The sequence below is a fragment of the Poeciliopsis prolifica genome, unplaced genomic scaffold (genome assembly GCF_027474105.1).
Source record: "Poeciliopsis prolifica strain line A6 unplaced genomic scaffold, Auburn_PproV2 SCAFFOLD133, whole genome shotgun sequence".
NCBI classification, from domain to species: domain Eukaryota; kingdom Metazoa; phylum Chordata; class Actinopteri; order Cyprinodontiformes; family Poeciliidae; genus Poeciliopsis; species Poeciliopsis prolifica.
The window spans coordinates 112,778-138,054 of NW_026562508.1; the positions used below are offsets into that span (position 1 = coordinate 112,778).

Consider the following 25,277-nt stretch of genomic DNA (forward strand, 5'->3'; position numbering starts at 1 on the left):
ACCACTATTTTATCAGCCATTGAAAGAATTGTAAAAAGTTTGTCTTTTAGACTGCTGCTCACATGACCATCCCAGCCAGGGAGATGAAAAGTTAAAACACTCAACGATTGTCTTGTACACAAGCTGCTAATTCCAAGATCACCATGTCTTCTTAAAAGATAGTCTCTCTCTGAACATTTCTTAAAAGTATAGTCAGTCTTTTCAGCAAAGGTGAGCTAGATGTCCAGGAATGATCCAAGGTATTTGGACATTAGCCAACCAGTTTCAACAGGTTGGCCATCGAGTGAAACTGAACCCACTTTAAGGTCTTGTTATAATTAGCTCTAAATCTTTAAGAAAATAAAAAAAGTATGCTGATTTATGAGCAATTTCTCTTTTACGATGCCAATAAAGCTGGAATTTCTAAGTAATAATAAACATTTTGTGGTTTATTATTACCACAAAATTATCTAGTTTGGGTCTGCAACTAGAGGCCATAGCACACCCAAAAAGATGCGACTAAGGAACCGATTCAGAAGTACACAGAAAACTACAATTTTGGCTGATACATTTTTTTTTTTTTGTCTGAGATGTTGCTCTACATAGCAAGAAAGTTGATGAATTCGTTTAGTGGGGTCACAATTGTTAACTGTAAACATGCAGACCTGATCTGATGGGCTGGCTATCTGTCAAACTTGTCTCACAGGATAGCAGGAAAGTGGTAGATTCTTAGACCTTCACTGAAGTAGGTAAGATTGGCGGATAAGGTTGGCTTCACATGTAAAAATTAGTCAATCACTGATCTCCCAAAGTTAAAGAAATCTGCACCAATAAAGCAATCCCTAATAACTACACAATTAGAAGATGTCTAAACAAAACTTTATTCCCTGGGAAAATCAAGAAAAATATAATTCTTTGCTAACTCTTTATTTAAAACTCCCCATACAACCAAAGGCTAAAGAAAAAGTGCAATTTACCCCTCTAAAGAGCTACTAAGAAATCACTATAGTACTGATGACAATGAATGCTCATTCTGTGAAAATGATATAGAAACAATAGACCAGATCTTCTATGAATGCAATGAAATCAAAATATTTTGGAATTGCTTAAAAAGGTGAATCAAACCAAAAACTGCACTTCCTGACTATTTCTAGAGATACGGTAACTTTTGGAGTGCTATTGAAAAACAAAACAATAATATAATCTGACATTGTGCCTTGCAAATTTTTTTTATTCATAAACAAATAATGCTAAGATAGTCCCCAGTTTGTAACATTGTTTCATCTGAATTCCAATTATATTTGAAATCTCTGAAATGTATTGGAACACATTCTACGAACAAACAAGGCAATTAGTCCAGTTTTTGTCGTTTATTAAAGGTTTAAAAATTACAGCGGTTTCAGTGTGCCATAGCAAAGGGATAAACAAATGTTAAACAACATCTGTCATGGCAACAGGTCACAGAGACCTGTTGCCACACAGACCTGTTGCCATGCCAAGAGACACAAAACCTAATCTAAACCCGCAGAGCAGCATTATCGATCATAATGTCCTGTGCTATAGTTAGTTTCCTGCTGTTAGAGCAGTCTCCGATGCACTTGCAGCTGAAGCCAGATCTTTTTCAACTTGAAAAGTTCAGTTGAAGGTCTGGGTTCACTCAACTGAACGCAGACCGAGGTATTTAGGTCTATTTAGTGTTTGCTTTTTTAGTCCACACTACAGTTCGATTGGGCATTCACACCTCCCCAAATGAATCGGACATTGTAAATTAAAGAACTGGAGTTTGATTAAAGCAAACTCAAACAGTCCGCTTGATGAAAGTCTAGTGTGAGTATGAATGCTGACACAAGGAAGACCAAACTAATTAAACTAGAATTATGAGAACTGAACTAACGTATAATAAAAACAAGGCTGATTTAATCGAAAAACACTAAGGTACAAAGAATAATAATGAAACTAGAAATCAATAAATCAAACCTCAAAACAACTCAATAAGTAAGTTCAATAAGTAAAGTTCAACTCTGCATAATCTAATGAAAAAGGGCCAACCTAATGAGTCCTAAAGTTCATCCTACCTGCTACATTAACTTGTTACATGAGATTCATCACAAAAAATGGCTTGAGAACACATTGCTTAATGTATTTGGATACCTGTAGTATGCTATGTTGGGTTTGAATGATTATTTTTTTCATATATTTATCAGCCACAACTTTGTCCCTCTTTCCCCTGTTTGCTGTCTCCCTTTTAGAGACTGTAGTGTTGTCAACATTTACTAAAAAGGCTAACATCCAGTTATACTATGTTACATATTTACATGTGGGTGCACATTTTCTGCTCTACTAATATCATTTTGATTTGTTCTTGGTTATTCACAAACCCAGCATTACAAAAAAAGTTTGTGCAAAAACTTTGAAACATATACTCAATGCTTTTTCTGAACTTTTTAATCAAAACATACGAACAAACATTAAAAATAAGTTTCCAATTGAAAATTTTAATTTGCAAAAAAACTTGGAACTTTAATATACCATAAGCATTCTTAAAAAATGTGTATGCAAGAGATACCATGCAAATTTATTTGAGCAGCTCTTGTCAAAATGTTTTACAGCCCTTTTTTGATAAGTGGGCTGTGATTTGTAGAACTCAGTGACAGAAATGATCAGCAGAAAACATGGTATTTGTTTGTTCCGTTTTCTGATTTCAAGCTTTCAAAGTGTTGATGAGTAGTACAAGTTTTTCAGTCTTCATGTACTGTTTAACATTTCAGTGGTTTTATTTATGTTGGAAGATGTCACTCATACGTCTTGTGACTAAACCTATAAAAGATTTTCAATTAAAAACGTTACCATTATAAACGTTGAAGGTTTCCTTTGAAAATAATCTTAAAAGCCTTACATGCTGTTCGACAAGGCAAGGTTTAGAACTGCAGATAACCAAAATAAGACACAAATCATAATTTATGAAAACTAGACTATTCTTAAGAAAGTCTGGTTACATCATCAGAAAGGAGTACGGCTCAGTGATTAAATAATTTCATGCAATCTGCCTTAAGGTTAGGTTACACAACTGCAGAAGAAACATTTCCCTGATGCAGTAGTAGCTCTGTCTATTTATGATTTTCCAACTTAACCATTTTGCAGACAGTGAATAAGTAAATAAAACACATTAAATAAAAAAAAGTTATAGGTAATTATAGTAAGAGAAATTCTGAAAGTCTAACAGTGATTTCTGATACAATACTTGCTTTTTAAATTTTTATTGTGCTACCAAGCAACACAAAGCCAATTTTGACATGTTAATTCATTCAGACACATTTCTAACAAAATTATGTTATACAAATCTTCCACATCATTTACTAACAGCAATCAGAATTTTGAGTACACACATTGCTGTGCAGAAATTCTAGAAAGGGTTAAGTACACAGCTCACATTTAGAATCTTTTAAGTTTTAATAGGACTGGTTAAATGTCACAAAAATATCATCTGAAAATGAAATATTCTTACATATTGCTCTTTAAGTAACATTTCCAGTTAACTAAACTCAAAAAGACATAGATAATATATCACAATTGATAACATATATGAGCTGCAAGATGGTCATTTTATCACATACCAACATACCAAGTTTTTGTATAATTCAAAATATTTATTTTGCACTCATTTTTCTTACTTTTCTTAGAGTGAGTAGTTAGGTCCACTCACTCTACTTCCTTCTAATGGGAGCTTCTTCATTCTCAGGAGGTCTCTCCACTCAGAGGGAATCTTTGTGCACTTTCCACGTGAACATTTAAAATAATGAACTAAACCATGTTGTGACAAAAAAAATGTATGTTAAGTTTTTTCTTTCTATTTAATTCATCCAGTAAAAATAGCACTAGACAATGGCAAGATCAAAATGCGTAGGAATCTGAAAATTATTTACTATTTACCACAGAAAACCTTTAAAATAGGCATTGACAGGTGTAGAGGAATGTCGCTCAGTCCAGTGAAATAATATCTGACAGGCTACCTCCAGTCACTTCTCCAGTGGAGCTTCCTGTGACGACTGGTGTACTGTGGATGGAGGTGGCAGTATGACCACTGGCATTAAAGTTGCTGCTGGAGGTAGAGGATACCAAACCAGAGCTAGTGCTGGGTATGCTGTTCAGGCTGCCTGAAAGGTTTTCCAAAAACATTTGGGGCCTGTAATGCTGATCAAAAGAAGAAAAACACAAATTGAGCTCCCTTAAAATCTCATTAACACAGATTTGCAGAATAGTACATCTTAAGAATTTCATATGACCCTGAGCTATTAATGTAATAATCATTTCATGCTATTCTAGTATCGCACCTGTTCGATAATGTTGAAAAAGATTTTTGTTTGTGAATATTACAAAAATGCAACTTATAGGTGAATATATTTCATAAGCTGTTCAAAGGATATCACAATTTTTCGGTTGACAATTTTTTCTGATAAAAATCTTGCAAATAGGGAAGAAATTAAAATTACACTTTCATTCATATTAATGGATTACAAGTAGGTTGTAATTACAGCTTAAAAATGCAAAAACATAAACAGGTTCAGGAGACAAAACAGGGTAGCACAAGATGAAAAACTGAATTTAGACAAGTGGCTCATCTGATCATTAAGAGTCTAAAACCATTAGTGTTAAGCAGCTAAAATAGAAGTGGTGTGTTTTAATAAGTTTATACTTCTACCTACTCCTTTTAATGTTTAATGTTCGAATTGATGGAATTTTAATCATAACTTAGTGCGTTCAATAAAATACAAAAAGTAAATTCTTGCTTCCATGGCACTTCGTTTTAGATGTTCTACCTTTCAAAAGCCTACAGAGTTAAGTCAATAAAGGTTTCTGTCCATTGACAATGGCAGGACTGTTGATTTTCAAAAGTAGGTCCTCTTGTACTGAACAATCACTGCAAAGTGTGGACAGAGTATATTTTTAAAAAGATCCTGATGGTGTGAAAACAAAAAAAGTCAAGTGGAAGACTTACTCTGAACCATTGTGTCTGTAAGAGATAGCTTGAAGACCAAAAAATGTCTTCACAAGTTATGTCCTCATTATACATCAATTTTGACTGTGGAAAGGATCCCCAAGCAAAGGGATTTTGAAAAGTAGAAAAAGTAATATTTGCCGATGTGAAAAAAAACTAAAAAAGGAAAAAGTCTTGGTGGTCCAGACAGCGTAGATGTTGCAGCAACTGTTACTCTTGACGGAGGGTCACTGTTGGTGTGGTGATGACTACATCTTTCAACAGGACAACGCTTAAGTTCATAATGCATGCCTGTAAAGGACTTTCCTGCATAATGGCATCCTTCTTTTGGGCCACCCTGCATGTTCATCCCATGTAAATCCCCTGCATGTAAAACCCATTTAAAACATTAAATGATGAATGATGACCTAATATAATGAGACATGGATCAATATTACCAAACAGCTAATGGGAAATAAAGTTTGTCTAAAAACAAAACCAGTGAACTTCTCCAAACTGAGTCCTTTTTAAAAAAGGCTTTCTATCTAAAAATCTAACCCACTATCAAACAGTTAGTGTGTGAGGTTCCAGCTAGAAATAGTCTGTCTCACTTTGACGCATGGCTGATCAATATTTTGTCAGATCTGTGGCCACATGTCTTGGACACTCGGGTGAAGAGAGGTAAATAGCTGCCTAATGACCACTACCCGATGATGAGTTGGCTCTGGTGGTGGGGGAGGATGCCGGTCAAATCTGGCAGGTCCAAATGTATTGAGAGGGTCAGTCTACTGTGAGACACAGTTTTAACTCCGATCTCTGGGAGAATATAGAACACTGTACGTGTTCTAAATTCTTTTTCAGCCTTTTTTTCAAAGGAAGGGAAAAAAATAAAGATACAACAGACTCCATGTGGAGTATCTTTCATCATTACTTCTCTTTTGATTCAGGCCAAGTTGTCAAAATGAGTTTCATTTGTTTGACCTGGTTCTAACCTGAATCATGTCGGCGGCTCGCCGCAGTATTAAAATGTAAACTGATTAAAATGTCATCGTTTTAAAGTTTTTAAGGAAGGGATAAGGGATGTGAAGGACATTAAGTCTGAATGGACAATGTTCGTGCTTCCATTGTCGAGGCCTGTCGTGGCAGCAACCCTTGAACCTGTTGGTGGACACCTTTGGAGAGTGACGCTGTCTGGCTGAAGAAGGAGTCCTATCGAGCCTTTAAGGCTGGGTACAGGCAGTCCAAATGCCAGGTGACTGGGGTGGTTGCAGAGGCAAAAACTCGGACATGGGAGCAGTCTTCGAGGCAATTCTGGTCCACCATCGAGCATCTCAGGAGGGGGAAGCTGTGCAGCACCAACACTGTTCATAGTGGGGAAAGTGTGCTGCTGACCTCGACTAGGGACATTGTGGACCAGTGGGCAGAACACACAGGTGTTCTGAGGTGTTCTGGACCTCAGTGGCACAGCCCCAAGAGTGGATGAGATTTGCCTGGCGTTCTTTAAGGTTCTGGATGTTGTAGAGTTGTGTTGGGTGACACGACTCTGCAATATTGCATGGACATCAGGGGAAGTCCCACTGGACAGGGACACTGGGATGATGGTCCCCCTGTTTAAAAGGGAGACCCCTTTGAAACTGCTTCAGTTTCAAAGGGGTCACACTCTTAAGCCTCCCTGGTAAGGTCTATTCAGGGATCTTGCAGAGGAGGATCAGTCAGATAGTTGAACCTTGGATTCAGTAAGAGCAGTGTGGTTTTCGTCCTGGTTCTCTAACACTGGACCAGCTCTACATCCTCAGCAGGGACCTGGAGGGTGTGTGGGAGTTAGCCCAACCGGTCTACATGTGTTTTAGTGGACTTGGAGAAGGTGTTCAACTGTGTCTCTCGGGGAGCCCTGTTCTCCAGAACAGGCCTCCTGGAGAACAGAACACCATACAGGTCACACACCTGTATGGTGTTTGACCGTGTTAGAGTCTGGTCTGGTAAGTCGGACTCGTTTCGCTGAGAGTTCAACTCCGCCAAGGCTGCCCTTTGTCACGATTCTGTTCATTACTTTCATGGATAGAATTTCTAGTTTTTGTGTTCTGCACCTAGTCACAGCCAAGGTGTGGAGAGGATCTGTTTTGGATCGCATCTCTGCTTTTTGCGGATAATGTGGTCCTATTAGTTTCAACCAGCAATTTGCAATTGAGACTGAAACGCCCGGGAAGGGGATCAGTACCTCTAAATCCGAGGCACCCTTTTGTGGTCTTGAGCCAGAAAAGGGTAGAGTGCCTTCTCCGGCTCGAGGTTCTGCCTGAAGGGAAAGAGTTTAAGTACCTGAGGAGCTTGTTCACAAAAGAGGCAAAAATGGAGTGGAAGATCAACAGACCAACTGGCACAGCATTTACAGTGAAGCAGGCTCTGTACCGGTCTGTCGTTGTGAAGAGAGAGCTGATTCAAAAAGTGAAACTATCGGTTTACCGCATGATCTATGATCCTACCTTCAACTATGGTCATGAGATTTGGGTCATTACTGAAAGAACGAGGTCATGGATACAAGCAAGCAAAATGAGTTTTCTCTGCAGGGTGCCTTTTAGATAGGTGAGAAGCTCTGTCATGCAGGAGGGATTCAGAGTAGAGCTTCTGTTTCTTCACATCGACAGAAGCCAGTTGAGGTGGCTTGGGCAGGATGCATCCTGGACACCTCCCTAGGGACGTATTCCGGGCACTCCCAGAAGAGGAGGCCCTGGGGAAGACCAGGACATGTTGGGTCTCTCCAGGTTCACGCAGAAAACATATCATAAAGGCCTGAGAGACCGAAGTAATCTTGAGCATTGATTTAATAATGACTGTAAAAAATAAACTTTTGTGTTTTAATGTACTGATGATTATGAATTAAGTAATTTCTGATTTGAATGAGATTACATATAAGTCTTGACATAATTACAACTTGAACCAAAATAACAAATGATGAAATCATAACTTAATAAAAAGTATTAAAAGCCAATGATTATTGAAATCAGTTATGGATAAAGAAATGTATTAAAAGATTATTGTGTTTTATGATAGTGCTTTATGGTTAGGGTTATTTCGTAATATATGAAGAAATTTAACAGAATGCAGTCACACAGGGCTAAAAATAGGGACAGCTGGTGTAGCACAGAGAGATGTCCAGGCATGCCTCAATCTGTGTTCCAGATAAAGAAGTTAAAACGGGGAAGCAGTTAAAACGGGGAAGCAGGAACAGATGGCCGACTAAAGTAAATAACAAGGCAGAAGTGAGCAGAAGTGAGTTGTCCAAATATGGAAAGGCATTGGACCTTCCATGAGGTAATCGAATGCTCGAGGAATCACGTACGCCATCTCCCAATACACAACAATGAGGAGAGAGGGTAAAAAAACTCGAAAGAAAGGAGAAGCTTCATTTTTTGTCTCTGATGTGTTGAGCTGACAGAAAGAAGTAGAGGGAAGTCAAGTCTTCACACCCCTGAAAGGGAGACGGGACCCATTGCCCCTTGACTCTGGTCCCTGATTTGATCACTGCTCTGCCCTCAGCCCAAAAGATCTCAAGATTGCCGCAACAGACTTGGGGATTAGACAAAGGTCACTAGAGTGATGAAGATCTGGATGTTTGGAAGACAACAACCAGCTCTGCTTTGTTTCTATTCAAAAGAGGATCTGTCGTGCTAAGACAAGACTCTGTCCAAGGACACTAAAGTCTTCTGTTGCCGAGATCCTTCATCATCTGGGTATGAGTCTGCCTGCACCCCAAAGCCTTGCTTAGTAAATTGATGACAAAGTTTAGGGAAAGAAGTTAGGGAAGGTTTATGGTGATTTTATTCAAAATGATTTTTGTTCTGGAACTTATAATTATTGATAATTAATCTGGTTGTCATTTACCCCTGCTCAACACTTGCTTAATAAATATATTTTAAATTCTAATGAGGTTTGAAATTAATTGAGTGATTTATTGGTCTTGGTTCTTCTACTTAATGTAAAATCAATGTATATGATTCTAGGAGTGTGGTGGCTTCGGACTTTCCTTTAGTAGTTATAAAAATAATGACCCTGGGCTTAAAAAGTCACTGAAATTAATCTAGCTGTTAACAAGTGCTCGTTATTATTAGAGAGAGGGCTACCATTAACAGAAGTGGTTATTGGAGTTATGCAGTTGTGAGGGCTACTCAACTGATTGCTTCTTAACTAAAAGGGTCATAACTTCTGGATTGTAGGTAGGTAGAGATAGTCGAGTCTCTCTCGACACCAGTTTAAACAGACTATCTCTCTCAGACCTTCTACAGAGTAATACCCAGGTTTTAGACACTTTCCGGACCCGTTAGACGGAGAGCTGGTCAGTAGTCAGTCCAAGGGAGTTGTAAGGTTTAGGGTGGGGCTGGCTATTGCGCAATAACAAAGAGTGTCCTGGGCTTCTCCCTTGGAGGAGTTGGAACAAGTGGTTTGGGAGAGGGAAGTCTGGGCCTCCCTTCCGAAGGTACTATCCCTGCAACCCAACCCTGTATAAGCAGAAGATAGATGGATGGATGGATGGACGGACGGACGGATGGACGGACGGATGGAGAAATGAATGAATGATTGAATGGATGGAGATTGTATCAAATCATTTCACCAGAAGCATTCACTTCTCGAGGATGAACATGTGGCCACAGTGGACAATTGCATCGTGTCACTGACTTTCCAGTAATCTCTCATGTACAGCATTTAGAGACTAGTATGAAAAATCCTCTTTAAACAGGAAGAAACCTCCAGCAGAACATGGCTTTGTGTGACTGGCCATCTGTCATGAGTGTTTAAGACAGGGCATACACAAAAAATTCAAACAGAATTCAAACATATTTGATGTAATCTAGGAGTACATCAAATATGTTTATTAAATTGTCTGCTGTGAACTTTGTTTCATCTGTTAATGCTGTGTCTTTTTGTATTTTGAAGACCCTTTTGCAATATTATTATGTTAATATATTATTATTATTATGTTAATATTATTATTATATATTATTATTATTATTATGATCCAGCTGTAGGAAAAGACAATACTTCTGACTTATTCTGGTTTTGAGATTTTGATTGGGAGTGCTTTAGTAATTTTACAGCAGAATCTTTAGGTTTAGCAGTCTTTAGCAGTTTTTATACTGCTTTGACTATATGACAATTTAGAGATAGTGTGGTATTACATCCATTGACCTTCAAAGTCTTAGTAAAAGCTTTGATTTTTCACTTCATTTTTCAGATTTATATTTTTTATCAAAGCCTGGACATGACAAATTAATAGACACTATCTGATGAAAAAAACCCACTATGCTTACCTGAGGATCTGTTGGGATTAATGAAAAGAAATCCAGACCTGGAAGTACAAAGCAACACAAAGTTAATGGTACTAGTAGTTAGGGGTTGTGCAAATATCTAACCTAATTGCAAAGTTGTGTACATTTTACTAACTTACTTTGCAATTCGGTAGGAATGGAACCAAGTGTAGATGGGCGGAAAGGAACTGCATACTCGGCAATAGCTGAGGTAAGGTATGACTGTTCCAGGCCTGGAACATTTGGCATACGAAGAGAGGGCTGGTACGTCAACACGCTGACAGAAAACAGGAAAATGGGAACCACTCAGGATCACAGTCAACACATCACATACTTAGTACTGATATATTTTTTTAGCGCTGTGAATTCAAGATTTCTTCTTTTAATACGATAAGATGAACAATTTGAAAAAGAACAAATAGAAAATTATAAGAAGGAGGAAACTACCCAGTTTCCCCCAACTTTTTTTTAATAAGCTGAACTTCAAGCATCTCTGCAGTGCATTTTACTGGCAGGGTATAATTATTCCTGAAATATGGGTTTATAGTTTTTATATTTGAGGCATTGAACTGGGAGCGTGCCTCTGTGCATTGGCCACTCTAGCGGCTTGATGTCCTATGTTTACATCGGCAAGGATCGTGCATGCCAGCTTTCATTCAAACTGGACACAGTCTGACCTGTATGGACATTTATATTAATCTGTGAGAACTCATGTTTCTTTGTAGAATTTGTCAAGGTATGAGTCAAGTTTAAAAGCCACCGCTCATATATTAGGACAACTCTTTTTTTTTTAATGCTCTTTATTGAACATTTTTCATTATATTGAAACATACAACACACAGAACTTGGGGCACTGATTCATAGTTAAATAGGAAGAGAGAAAAACATTACAAGATGTTACTCCTAGTTATGCTTCCTTCCTCTTCTATGTCAATCATTTAGACCAGCGCTTATTGTAAGAATGTCCTTTTATAAGTAAAAGATATGTCAGTTTTTCCATAGAGTGAATCTCCTCCATGACCTCCCACCAATGGTCGAGCTGGGGAGGTAGTTTCTTTAAATAAGACCATGTAATTGATTTTTTTTTTTGCTTGCAATTGATAGAACTTTAGAAAGATACTCGTCTTCTCTTTGAAACACTTCCAGATATCAGCCCCAGCAGAAAAGGTTTTTGGGGATGGCATATCCTGAAATTATCCCAATAGTCTGACAGATTCCATCCCAGTAAGTTGCCAACTTTGGGCAGGACCAAAATATATGACAGTGATTGACATTCTGATGGCCATACTGCCTCCAACATTGCTGTTCTTCCTCTATGTCTATGTCAACTTATGTCCAGTTGAGGGTTCTCTAATTTTGGTAATCGAATGCTTTCAGATGGTGTTTATGAAGTTGTCTAGCTGGGATTCGTGTAGCTTTTGGGCCTGATTCATAAAATGTTTGTTTGGAGAATAGTAATTTTCCCTCAAGTTCTTCGAGTATCATTGTTTTTAATTTTCATTACTTGTTCTGAAACTTCTCTATAGTTCGTCATTTGCTGTTTCAATTCTTATTTCCTCAATGTTTTTTCCAATTCGTCATATTTTAACCTTTTTAATTTTTTAAGATAAATTAGTGTTCTTCTCATTAGTGCCTTAACCGTGTCCCAGACTAAGGTGGGGTTTAGCTGCCCATTATTATTGTCTTTTACACATTCCATTATTTCTTTTCTAATCTCCTTTCTTGTGGTTTCATCATTAAGAATACCTATATTTAAGCGCCATAATGTTGTTTTAGGCCTATTAGACAAACCGATGGAGAGATAGACAATGTTGTGATCTGAAATATCAGATGTTCCAATTAAGCAGTCCTTTACTTTAGATATACCAATGATGTTCATCAGAAACAGGTCAATCCTGGAGTGGACTTTGTCGGTAGAAGAATAACACGTAAATTATCTTTCTTTAATATGGAGATCCTTTCAAACATCAAACAGGATATTTAGATCTTTTGACCTACCAGCTTTTTGTTTCTTACAGCTATAGAAACAAAAAGCTGGTAGTTTCCTCCTTCTTACAGAATAATTAGAAATTGTCTTCCAGTCTCCAATGCAAACAAGAACTGCTTCACGAAATGAAATAATGGTGTCAAAGAACGTTTTTAAGAAAGTCCTGTCGGTCTCTGATGGTACATATATATCAATGGTTCTTAACATGGGTTCGATCAAACCCCAGGGGTTCGATGAGTCAGTCTCAGGGGTTTGCGGAGACTCTGCCACAAAGGCGAAGACACTTGTGTGAAGTCGTGATGACGCGCCCCCCTTGGCCATCACTTGCTTCAGAGGATCACATGACATTGCTCGGCCAATCAGTGCTGCCGGGAATTTAGTGCGTGCAGTATTCAACGGCTGTCGTAGTTGTATGTCGTATGGTTTCTTTCTCAATATTTGAATCCATACTAAACGTGTCGAGCAAAAAAAAAAAAAAAGTGGTCGGATGAATATGTACAACAGGGGAGCTCAATACGTCGATGGCAGGAAGGTTTTGAGTCGATCTCGGGAGTAGGTGACAAACACGAAGTCCGCCAGGATACTGAGACCAGCACTTCCTCTTCTGACAGGCTTATCAAAATGTTCAAAAATGTTTCTAGCTTCATTAAACAATAATAATAATTTTTCTAAAAATCAACAAAACGTGTCAAAATTAATAATCAGTAATTGATGGCGGCGTAGCAAGCGGTCGGTTTTGTCTAGCTGCGCACCACATGTTCTATATCTGAGCAGAATACCACACTCTTACTAAGACTTTTCAACTAAATGTGGTAATACGAACGCTGATAAATGCTCCTCCAACTCACTCTAGCATAATGCCGCCCAAAATCCTAAAGAAAATTAACAAGACTGTTGAAGTGGAGTCTCAACTGGCTAGCACAAATAGCATGGCTAATGCAGAGCTAGCTGCTGAACTGCCAGCAGCTGGTGGGACCACTACACTCGACCCTGCTCTTCGCCAAGTCATTGAGGAAATCACCGGGAACATTTCATCAGTAATCTCCCAGAAAGTAGACATTCCAACTGAAATGCTTCAGAGCCAGGCCACGGAGATCAATGTGCTGGTGAGACGCATTACAGATGCGGAGGACAGGATTACAGCTCAGGAGGACGGCCTGGACCAGGCTATGGCCCCCAGAAAAAAGTTGGACAAAGAGGCCTTCACGATGGCTCAACAAATTGACATCGAAAATAGAGGCAGGAGAAAGAGCATTCAGGTGCTTGGTCTAAAAGAGGGCATAGATGCTGGTCCTGGAGCCCTAAAAGTTTTTGAAAAATGGCTTCCCAAATTTCTATGAGTCGAGACCAAGAGCAGCCGGATCAAGCTCGAGAGGGCACACCGGACACTGGCTCCACAACCCTGGCCTACACAGAGACTAACACCGGTGCTGATCAGATTTCATAATTACCGGGATCAACAACAGGTTCTCGAAGCCGCGCAGCGTGCGGGAAGCGGCAACCAGCCCTTGATGTATCAGAACTCTAAGATCATGTTCTTCCAGGATTTCTCAGCAGACACCATGCGCAGGCAGAAACCATTCGATGCGCATGTATCCAGTACTTCCTTCTTTACCCGGCCAGGTTGAGGATTATGCGCGATGCAGTGGAGTTTCTGGATAGTTTCGCAGAAAACAACGCCAGCGAAAGATTATGGAGTCAAACGGTCTGGATCGGAAGGTATCAGGGGTTTGATCTCTAAGCATGTTCTGATTCTTTTTGTTCTCTTCTTCACTCATAAGGACAAGTAATGTGGTAATTATGATTATGACTCTTTTCAATCTGATCTGCTCAGCTGCATTTTCCTGTGATTTTTTGTGGTGCGTGGCAGCGATGGATATGTGATGGACTTTCTCTTTTGGGTTTGTCTATCTGTGTGTCTTCATCAGGGAGATGAGACACGGGCTTGGTTAAGGAAGGGATGGCCCCCTGTGTGTTTAGGGGGAAAACGGGCCTGGAAAGAGCATTTTTTGTTCTGTTCTGTTTTATTTTGATTCTAGTCAGTTGGTTTGGGTTAGTTTCTGTTCAGCTCAGCACATTGCAGTCCTTATATGTAATCATTATTTGGGTGGCATAACATTATAACTTTGGATTATAAATGCTAAGAATATGTACGTGGAACATTATGGAAAGTCATTCACCAATTAAAAGAAAAAAAGTCCTTCTCGCCCTAAAGAAGGAAGGTGTAGATGTAGCGCTGCTGCAAGAGACACATTTAAACGACACAGAACATTTAAAACTACAACAATGCGGTTTTGAACGTTTTTTTTTTCTCCTCTTTCATAAACAAAAGTACAGGAATTGCAATTCTTATTACATCTCTGTGCCCTTTAAAATAATAGAATGTGTTTTCGTCCTGGCCATGGAACACTGGATCAGCTTTACACCCGGAGCAGGGTCCTGGATGGTGCATGGGAGTTTGCCTAACCGGTCCACATGTGTTTTTTGGACTTGGAGAAGGCGTTCAACCGTGTCCCTTGGGGAGAATTGTGGGGGGTTCTCCGCGAGTATGGGGTACAGGGCCCTTTGATACGGGCTGTCAGGTCCCTGTACGACCGGTGTTGGAGTCTTGTCCGCATTGCTGGCAATAAGTCGGGCTCATTTTCGATGAGAGTTGGACTCTGTCAGGACTACCCTTTCTCACCGATTCTGTTCATTACTTTCATGGACGGAATTTCTAGACCCAGCCGAGGTGTTGAGGGGATCTGTTTTGGTGGCTTTAGGATTGCATCTCTGCTTTTTGCTTTTTGGCTTCACCAGGACATGATCTGCAGGTTTCGCTGGAGCGGTTTGCAGCCAAGTGTGAAGCGGCTGGGATGAGAATCAGTGCCTCCAAATCCGAGGCCATGATCTTGAGCCGGAAAAGGTAGAGTGCCTTCTCCGGGTCGGGGAGGGTGTCCTGCCTCAAGTGGAGGAGTTCAAATATCTCGGGATCTTGCTCATAAATAAGGGAAGAAGGGAGCGGGAGATCGACAGGTGGATTGGCGCAGCGTCTGCCTTGAAGCGGGCACTGTACAGTTCCATCGTGGTGAAGAGAGAGCTGAGTCAAAAAGCGAAGCTCTCGATTTACCAGTCGATCTACGTTCCTACCTTCATCTATGGTCATGAGCTTTGGGTCATGATCGAAAGAACAAGATCGCGGATACAAGCGGCCGAAATGGGTTTTCTCCGTAAGGTGGCTGGGCTCTCCCTTAGAGATAGGGTGAGAAGCTCAGTCATCCGGGAGGGACTCAGAATAGAGCCGCTGCTCCTTCACGTCGAGAGGAGCCAGCTCAGGCATCTGGTCAGGATCTCTCCTGGACGCCTCCCTGGTGAGGTGTTACAGGCACGTCCCACCGGGAAGAGGCCATGGGGAAGACCCAGGACACGCTGGAGGGACTATGTCTCTCGGCTGGCCTGACAGATAGCTGGTTCCCCGGAAGAGCTGGCTGGGGAGAGGGAAGTCTGGTCCTCCCTTATGAAGCTCCCCCTCAGCCCAACCCTGGATAAGCGGAAGAAGGACGGATGGACGGATGTTTATCTGAATTCAACATAATGACTGTTAATAGCTTCCATAGATTGTTTGTGAGGGAGAATGGTGTCATATTTCTTTGCCAGTGTAGGTAGAAATGTCAAACTGATGCTTGAGCTCAATGATTCCATGACAAATGCTGATCACTCCTTTAATTCATCCTCTGGAAAACGAGCATCCATGTGATCACAGAGCTTACAAATAAAAATAGTAAACTAACCAGTATTTTTGCCATCACCTGATAAAGTCCCCAATTCCCTCTTTGGCACAGTCACTCCACTGTACGTCCTTTGTCTCCAAGTATTGGGAACGCAACTTCTCAATCTTTGCATTGCAAAGCAGTTTCCTTTCGTCACAGTCAGGTTGTGACTTTGAATGGAAACGTAGAGTTGTGCCATCTCCACGAAAACATCTCCCAGAGAAATGAGAGTGACCTTGAACTTGGAATCACAGCTTTTTGCAGCAGTACTTTGCCACTAGATCTTTGTTATCAGTAAATTCTCTTTTGCAATATTCTTCAAGCACAGTGTAGTTCCTCAGAACAGCCTTCAAAGCCTGGTGCTGCGACAGCCATTGCGTTTCGTTCAGAGGCCAAAATCACAGTTTATCTTCATCAAGAATCCTCGCTCGATTCTTCATTTTACCCTCTTCACAGTTGACAGAGAAAAAGTGAAATACACAGTTCTAAAAAGAGTTTCTACATTTTTCATCAAAGGCACATCTTTCCAGGCATCGTCAATGCCTCTATGGGCCACACAATGTAGTTCAGTTAGGTATGGCATTTGGCGATTTAACAAAGCACTGTTTCCCACCATTACTGAAGCACCATCAGAGGTCAGTATCACCATTCTCTGCATGTCTAGCCCATATTTGAAATAAAATTGAGTTATTGCCTCTGCAAGATCCTGAGCAATATATCCTGTCAGTTGGATGATGCCACCAAACAAAGGTTTATAGTTGACATTTTCCTTCCTGTATTTAATATATGACTAGCAAGTTGTGTACTGTTATGTCTGTGCTCTCATTTACTAAGAGAGCACATTTTTAAATGCATTGTGTGCATTTTTAATATTGCACATAGTGTCATTCTGCACAATCTCATTGATTGAGTTCACAAATTCAAAGAAATAGTTTTTGCTTCGCCATGTGATCATGGATTTGTTGAACTGATAGCAATAACACTCATTTTGATGTTAAGTAAAATATTGTCAAATAATACAGCTTGTTACTTTTCTCTCCTTCTGCAATAATGTACCGATGCCTTTTCCCATATTTAGTCTTTGTACAATTCCAACAGCATTCAAATAACTTTTCTGCTGAATGCAATGTTTGAGGTAGTCCACATTTTTCCCTCTGAAAACTTGCTTGCTACTTTGGCTTTGCTGCATGTTTTGCAGCCAAACCTTTCTCATATATATAAAACATATGAGAATAATACATTAAATATATTTTGGTGGAATTATTAATATAATATGCTGAAGGTGGTTGTGATTACTGAATAGCTTTGTATAGTTGTTCAGTATTAACTGAATAACTATGTATAAAGATTTATATACAGTATCCTTTCTAACAGATTTATTGATAATCAAAGCACACTTTAAATTCAGCTTACCCTTTGGCATGAATTTCCTCATTCTTGGAGATGTAAATGCACTGTCTCTTAGATGGGGGGGTTGTGCTTGTATCATCATCATCAGAAGATGAGGAGCTTTCAAGTGTCAGATCAATTACATCAGTTTTCTTGTTGAGATTGGGTTCCACAGGATGGGCTACCACTGACGACTGGTGTAAAGGAATTGTGGCTGAAAGATAAAGTTAAAAATATTAAAGATGCTCTATTACCATAAACAATATTTTATAGATCATTTTACCTCATAAATATACAGTATGTTAAGCACACAGTAATAGTTTTCCTTTTATCCACCTCTTCCATTATTTACATGATATATTGCCATTAAAATGATTATTGATAATAGTAATGTTATGAGTGAAAAATCAATTACTCATTGTTGGAGAAATTGTGATATTATTAATCAAATATTCGTTATTCTCATATAATCTTTTAATATTATCTTCTTTTATGCTTTTATTGTTTAATCTAATTATATGATTAAGAATGTTTCTATATTGTTGATTTGCTCTGATTCCTTTCTTAGAAGGCCTCACTGACGAAAAAGCAGAGACAGTGTTTTCCTGAAAGGTTATTTATCTCTTGACCAGGAGCTCTGCTTTGTTGAGTTGCTGGATTGCTATAAAACTGTCACTGTGAAGATTCACTACATATTCTGCTAGACTTTGTGTCTGGAACGAGATTATATAGTGCAAGGGTTAGGGTTATTTGTGTATTAGTTAGTAAATGACAACTGGCACTGTAGCTATGTGATGAATTGGTTTCCCCTCCTTTTAGAGCTACAGCGTCCTTGTGATTAGGAATCCTGGAAACAATAAAAGGAGAGGAGCAGACAAATATGCTTCAGAGCAGTACGAGATTGTAACTGAAAGCACATCTCTGTCTGTTCTCCTCGCGAGCAAGAAAGAATCTAACTCTTTTGTCTTTCCTGTCTTTATTAATATGTGTTTTATAGGTGTTTAACCCTAACACTCGTTTTTATTTTTATCCTGATGACCTTCGTGTGCATGCTTCGGAAAGGTGTTGTGGGACCGACCAAGTGGCATTTGTCTGGGTAATTTAAAGTGATCCAGTACAGAATTGGGGGTATATGTGCAAGTAACAAAAAAGAGAAAATAAGAAAACCTGTAAATAACGAGGATGTAGAATAGTTACTGGGTTTGTTGAGAGCAGTGATGGTTATAGAGCCTGAATGCCCTCCTGCACTGTAGGGCCAGAACGACCGACCCAGCCTCGGTTCAAACCTGAGTCTGACATTTTTGCATTATCACTTAGAGTCCAATCCCTTCCAGCTCCTTGAACCCTAAGTGGATTGTGTCTGCAATGCTGCTTTTTTATTGACACATTCCTATTTTCACCTGGTTTGTACATTAGCTTTGTGTGTGCCACCAGGTTTTTACCCATTTTTAAAGATCAGACCGCAAGTGTGATTCCAAATTTTTGTATTAACATATTAAAACACCACTCTTAAAGAATGGCATTTTACTTAATTCCAGCTTATGAAGTCTCCCAGAATGCAAGTTAACTATGCAAGAATTGTTTAATTAAACAATCAAGAAATCAGGAATTGAAATTTGTTTGAAAATGCTTTATTTAGGCAGTTTTGTTTTGAACTTAGCTATCTGTGACCTCTGGAGAACAATGTTCTCCAGAGATCATTGCAAGATCAGGGAGTCCAGTTGCAGCATGTGCTGCATCAGGGATGTTGGACCACAGAACAACGTTCTCCAGAGATCACAGATCTCTTGAGAACTGTAACAGATTTTTAACATCTGTTAAAAATTCTCAGGATTTTTTAACAGATGTCTTGAATAACACTGATCTTCTTAGGTTCCATCAGTGTGTATTTTGGGAATCATTAGTATCTGATGGGAGCCATCTGCTGCCACTAGACTCTCTCCAAGTCTTAGATTGAGTCTTATCAGAAATTTCAAAACTTTCTAAAATTTTGATAATTTTCTGAACAACTCTTTCACTGAGAGTGAAAGTGATTTTTAAGTAATTAATTTGCATTTTATTGCATGACATAAGTATTTGATACATCAGAAAAACAAACTCAATATTTGGTACAGAAAACTTTGTTTGCAATGACAGATGTCAGATATTTTCTGTTCTTCTCAACAAGGTTTACACGAGGGTTGTAACAATTCCTCAAATGATTTGAGTTCCTCGATTATTAAAACTCCTGGAGGCAAATTATCTGCCTCAAAGCTTTGTTGAATTGTTTTATTATTAGCATACCATGTGATTCTTTGTGTTGCACAAGCCTTTTACTTCCGCAGATGAGTTGTTGATGAATGCTAAGTGTTGGGACCATAACATTAAATTTTCAAGTTAGGGATTACAGAGTTATTTTATTTATTTATGATAATGTTTTTTATCATTCCAAGCATCAATACATTTACTAGCCCAATGCCTGGACTACAGCAGTCTTTCTCCTCTTGCAGCAGCTGCCTAGTGGCTGCTTCAGAGTGAATGGCAGAGAAGAGCGCAGATAGACTGAACACAACGGCCAGCTGTAGTGTACTTGATCCTCAATGTAAGTGTAGCTTTATAAATGAACTGGAAAATACATTTACCACAATGGGTGGCGGAGTGAAAAATGGCAGTACATAGCTGGTAGATGTGCTTCTATATGTGACAGAGGCGCCAAATCCAATTACTCGCATGGACATAAAAGTATGCACAAAGTGAGAGTTCATCTATTAAACTGACTGCAGATGGATACATGAAAAGCTGATGGATCAACTTTTTTTTTTTTTTTTTTTTTTTTTACAAATAGTCTGGCTCTGTATTATTAAATTGAATATATTTTCAGATTTTTGTATAATTTTTGTCCAGGTTAATTTCAAAAGCTACATTTTCTAAACTACAGAAAATTATGAAGAATTGGATATATATCCAATAATACTGATGTTATAACACTATTTACCAATATTTTATTTGAATAAAATGTTGTGCCCATTTTATTCAATTGGTCAATTATTTATCAGAATAATAGATAGCAAAGAGCAAAATCTTTATTTCAGTTGTTTGCAAACGGAGAACACAGTAACCACAGCTGTATCTACAATGAGTTCTGACTTGGAGCTGCAAGCTCTCACAATATATAGGACTCTCTATATAATGTGGTCACTCCCTGACCCAGAGCCAATTCCAGTCGAACAGGTTAATGCACAGTCACTCTTAACAGGGTATAGAGAGAGAATGCATTCCATCCCTAGGGTAAGTTAATTGTTCAGATGATAAACATCTTTGTTCAAAAACAGGTACATTTCCAAAAATCAGGTTTACTAATGGAACAATTTTGCATAACAAGAACATTATCAGACTTTGTACGTGCACTCAGCACGTAGCCTTAGCTTGTGACATTTAATGGAGGAATTTGTTAAGCCTTAGGGTTTATTCAATCTCAATACAATTACCTAACCTGTTTATTGTTATCTGTTGACAAACACTGACGCCTTATTTTAGTTACTGACAACCTACTGGAACTTTTCCAAGGAGAGGTCAAAAGGAAACCTATCTGATTCTTTAAAGACTCCTTGACAAACACGGTTTAACAGACTAAACAATACTAGTGTTAAATGACTAAAGAATTAAAATAAAATTCTTAAAAGAAATAACATAATTTTTACTTCACATACTCGATTACTCAAATAATAATTTACAACAGCCCTAATTTGCACAAGCTGCAGCAGGGATGTTGGACCTCTCTTCCATAAAAATCTTCTCCAGATCGTTCAGGTTTTGGGGTTGTCACAGAGAAATGCAGACTTTCAGTTCCCTTTAAAGATTTTCTATTGGGTTCAGGTCTGGAGACTGGCGAAGCTACAATGAGCTACTTCTTACTGCAAAAGTGTCTTCATAGGCATGTCTAATAACTCAATTAGACAGTTGCAGTTGATCAGGAATGCTGCTACTTGTGTTCTTACTGCATGTCTTACTGGATGTCCTCCATATTCGGTTGGCAGGCACAGAGTGCCTGCCAGTCAGTGGCCCCAAAAATCTCTGTATTGTCTCAGTGACCTCCTTTGACCACCTCTTCTCTGTCCTCCTGGTTGCAGACTGTCTCTTCACCAGAGGTATATAACATGGGCTGAGGTGCACCAGGTTATGATCGGACCGTCCAAGTGGAGGGAGGGGAGAGGAACTGTATGCATCAGGGTGCAGCAAGTCCAGACTTCTCTCCTCTCTGGTGGAACAGCTAATATGCTGGGTGAAGTTGAGCATGGTTTTGTCCATGGTGACATGATTAATATCACTCGAGACAACCATAAATGCAGTCAGATGTCCAGTCTGCAAGCGAGCTACAGCGGAGTGGAGGAATGTAAACAGTCACCACAACAACATGGGAATATGGACATAGTCCAACCGCCAAGAGTACAATGTCCGGGCAGCAGATTCGCTCCTTGACCGTTATCTAAGCAGGATTGCACCAACGGTTATTTACGAGAACAGCAATCCCGCCTCCTTTCCGCTTCCCGCTCATGGTGCAATCCCTGTCAGCCCTCAATGGTAACATCGGCATCAGGAATTTATGGGTTCAGCCATGTCTCCGTAAAACACAGTAAGCTACATTCCCTGTACTTTCTTTGCCTCCTGGCCAGGCGGTCATGAAGTTGTCAAGATAGATTCCTCCATCTTGTTGACCTTTGATCTTACATTGCCCATTGTAAAGGAGGGGAGAAATGGTTTATTTCTCCTCTTCTCTATAAGTTTCTCTGGTTTCTTTCTTATTGCTCTCCTCTGCTGTTTGTTTTCTCCTCTAATTGATGTGTCCTCCTCCAGATTGCTTCAGAGATTTCTGTGGGTCTGAACACCATGCCAACTGGCTTCAGCACAATCCGCTGATCCCTGGCGTAAATGATGCGCTCAAGTTGTGGCCAGGTTCCACAGTAGTATTCATGTCATCTGTATTATTTGCAGATGACAAATATATTTTTTGTTAAAAATGATATGGAAGAACTGCTAAATAATGTAACGAAGGAAATGAAATAACTGAAGGTGTGGTTTCATGGTAACATATTGTTATTAAATTTGATTAAAATTAAAATAATGCTATTTTGGAATTAGGGTTCTGAAATAATTTATTTAAAGTTCTGAAATAAAAATAGAAAAATAGAGATAACTAGAGTAAATGTAGAAAGGGTTCAGGAACACAAATTTCTTGGAGTTATTATTCAGGATAATAACTCCAATATGTAATTGGAAATCACATATTTGATATATCCAAAAGAAAATAGAGTATTTTCATATTGAATAATGCCAAACTGTTGGTTGGAAAGAAAGCTTTACAGATTTCTTACTGTTCTTTAGTTTTACTGTACCTCAGTTACCGTGCAGAGACATGGGGCAATAATTATGCAAATTTATTACATCTATTAATTAAACTACAAAAAAGAGTAATAAGAATGATCAATGAGGTTAGCAATCTGGACCACGCAAGCCATTATTTATATATTATAAATTTTTGAAATTTACTGATTTGGTGAATATACAAAAGGTGTGTGTCTTATTTAAAGCACAAAATGAACAATTACCAGAAAATATTAAAAAATTGTTTTCAAGAGAATAAAGGTTTTATAATATCAAAGGAAAATACAAATTCAAAGTTTGTAAGATCAAAACCACAAGAAGTTTTGGTATTCAGTCTGTGGTGTGAAACTATGAAACGGTTTGACTGTGGAATTAAAATAATGTATAAACATAAAACATTCAAACATTTGTATAAGGAAAAATAGTTTTCACTAACTATGAAAAACGCTCTTGATGTATTATGTCATTGGTACACAGCACTGTTAGCGTCATTATGATTACTTTGTTGTTAAAATTAGAGTGATTATTAGTATATTAATGAATGCGTTGTATTAGGGAAGAATATGAAAGTAGAATGAAGATTTTCTGATGCAGTCCTTGTAAAAATATGGAGTGTGCATTAATAACATTTTAGAGCTATCTGTAAACTCGATGAATAATAAAACAAAAATAGACTTGAGTTGCTTTAGCACTAAAAGAAATGTGTTTCTCCACCATTAAAAATAAAAATGTTTCACCTATTTTTATCAATTATCTGATGTATTTATTTGCCATTATTTTAAATTACCATATTTTCCAGACTATAAGTCGCTCCGGAGTATAAGTCGCACCAGCCATAAAATGCATAATAAAGAAGAAAAATACAAATATAAGTCGCACTGGAGTATAAGTCGCATTTTTGAGGGAAATGTATTTGATAAAATCCAACACCAAGAACAGACATGTCATCTTGAAAGGCAATGAAAATAGAATAGAGGCAACAACAGGCTGAAAAATTGTACGGTTGTTTACCACACATAAACAACGAACTGAGAACGTGCCAGGTATGTTAACATATTAAACGTTATTTAGATAACTTTAGCATAAATAACATGCTGACAAGTTTACCAAACCATCCGTGTCTCTCCAAATCACTAAACGCAATGAAATCTTCATCTTCAGTGTCACTTGCAAACAACGCTGCTAACTCCAAAGGTAGAATAACACAGGCCTTGAGCGCCCTCTTGCGGTTTAGTGTGAAAATAATATGTGATATAAAATAATGATGAGTTAATTTCCACACATAAGTTGCTCCGGAGGATAAGTCGCACCCCCGGCCAAACTATCAAAAAAACTGCGACTTATAGTGCGGAAAATACGGTAAATAAAAATGTCAGCTGTTGATGTGTGTGCAGAAGCATTATAGGTCAAAGAAAACAAGAAACACTGCCACTACTGTACACATAGAAGTTTTAGCTCGTGTCACAGAAAATAAACGGTCATTTGCATGCTCTACCTTGAATCTACCCTCAGATGATTGTCATGCTGGAAATCCAACCACAACCCATCTTCAGTGCCTTCACTGAGGGAAGGAGACTGTCAACTCTATGGAAAAGCATCCCCAAAGAGTGATGTTTCCACCTCTGTGCTTCAGAATTGGGATTGCATTCTTGGTGTTGTACTCATCCTTCTTCTTCCTCTAAATACAGTGAGTAAAGTTTTGACCAAAAAGCACCATTTTTTTTCTCATCAAACCACATGACCTTGTCAGGAACATCCAGATAGTCAATGGCAAACATCAGATGGGCATGGTGATGTGTTGGCTTGACCAAAGGGACCTTGCTCAAGAAAAGCCCCGCTATCTCCTTTATCTCCCCTGTTCTCCCTATACCCCTGTCCCTCCCATTCCCCCCTGTCCTTGGGCGGACTGCAGGACTTTAATCATGCACCTATGTATAGCTCTTCAAGTTTGGTTCAAAATATTTTAATGGTTAATCTGAATTTATAACAAGTCTTTAGTAAAGGTGAAAATACAAAACATGTACTATTAAACGGGGAACTTATGTAGCAGTTACACTGAATATTATTGAGGGATATTAATAGGTTTAAGGTGAAATAAATCACCATGTATTTCATGCCTTATGCACTTTTTTTCCATTCTACAACGCCTGAATAGTTCTAAAAAAAATTCAGAACACAGAAGTTTGTGGTTGTAGCATCACAAAACATAAAAAAGTTCAAGATGTATGAATAATTTTTCAAGACAAAATATAACTCAATTCCAATGATTTATTTTCCTTTTATAAGTGTAATAATGGCACTAAGTGATTAGAAAATATTATGTACTTACATTCTATTTTTCCAACTGAATGAACAGACAACTTGACCGGATCTTTCTTCGGTCTCATTGGGCACCAGGTCCCATCCTCTTGAAACTTGATTTCATCGACATCTGAGCAGTCATTAAGGATCTCCAAGAACAAACTGAGAAGAGAGTAAAATATTCACTCAATTCAGTTCCCTTCCTTTCCTTTTTTTACAAACAATGTAGTAAAAAA

General features: G+C 38.6%; 1 protein-coding gene across 3 annotated transcripts in view; it reads right to left on the minus strand.

Moving 5' to 3' along the window:
• Nucleotides 1–2,408: 2,408 nt before the first annotated feature.
• The window catches only part of pias2 (protein inhibitor of activated STAT, 2), a 47,851-nt gene continuing 24,982 nt past the window's right edge, over nt 2,409–25,277 (minus strand). For all 3 annotated transcript variants that reach the window (XM_055024916.1, XM_055024915.1, XM_055024917.1), the window contains 5 exons: nt 25,070–25,203; nt 17,404–17,593; nt 10,395–10,531; nt 10,258–10,295; nt 2,409–4,170 (listed from right to left, as the gene is read on the minus strand). In XM_055024916.1, the coding sequence (XP_054880891.1) occupies nt 3,958–4,170; nt 10,258–10,295; nt 10,395–10,531; nt 17,404–17,593; nt 25,070–25,203 (712 nt within the window). In that variant the 3' untranslated portion in view covers nt 2,409–3,957. The remainder of the gene's footprint in view (nt 4,171–10,257; nt 10,296–10,394; nt 10,532–17,403; nt 17,594–25,069; nt 25,204–25,277) is intronic.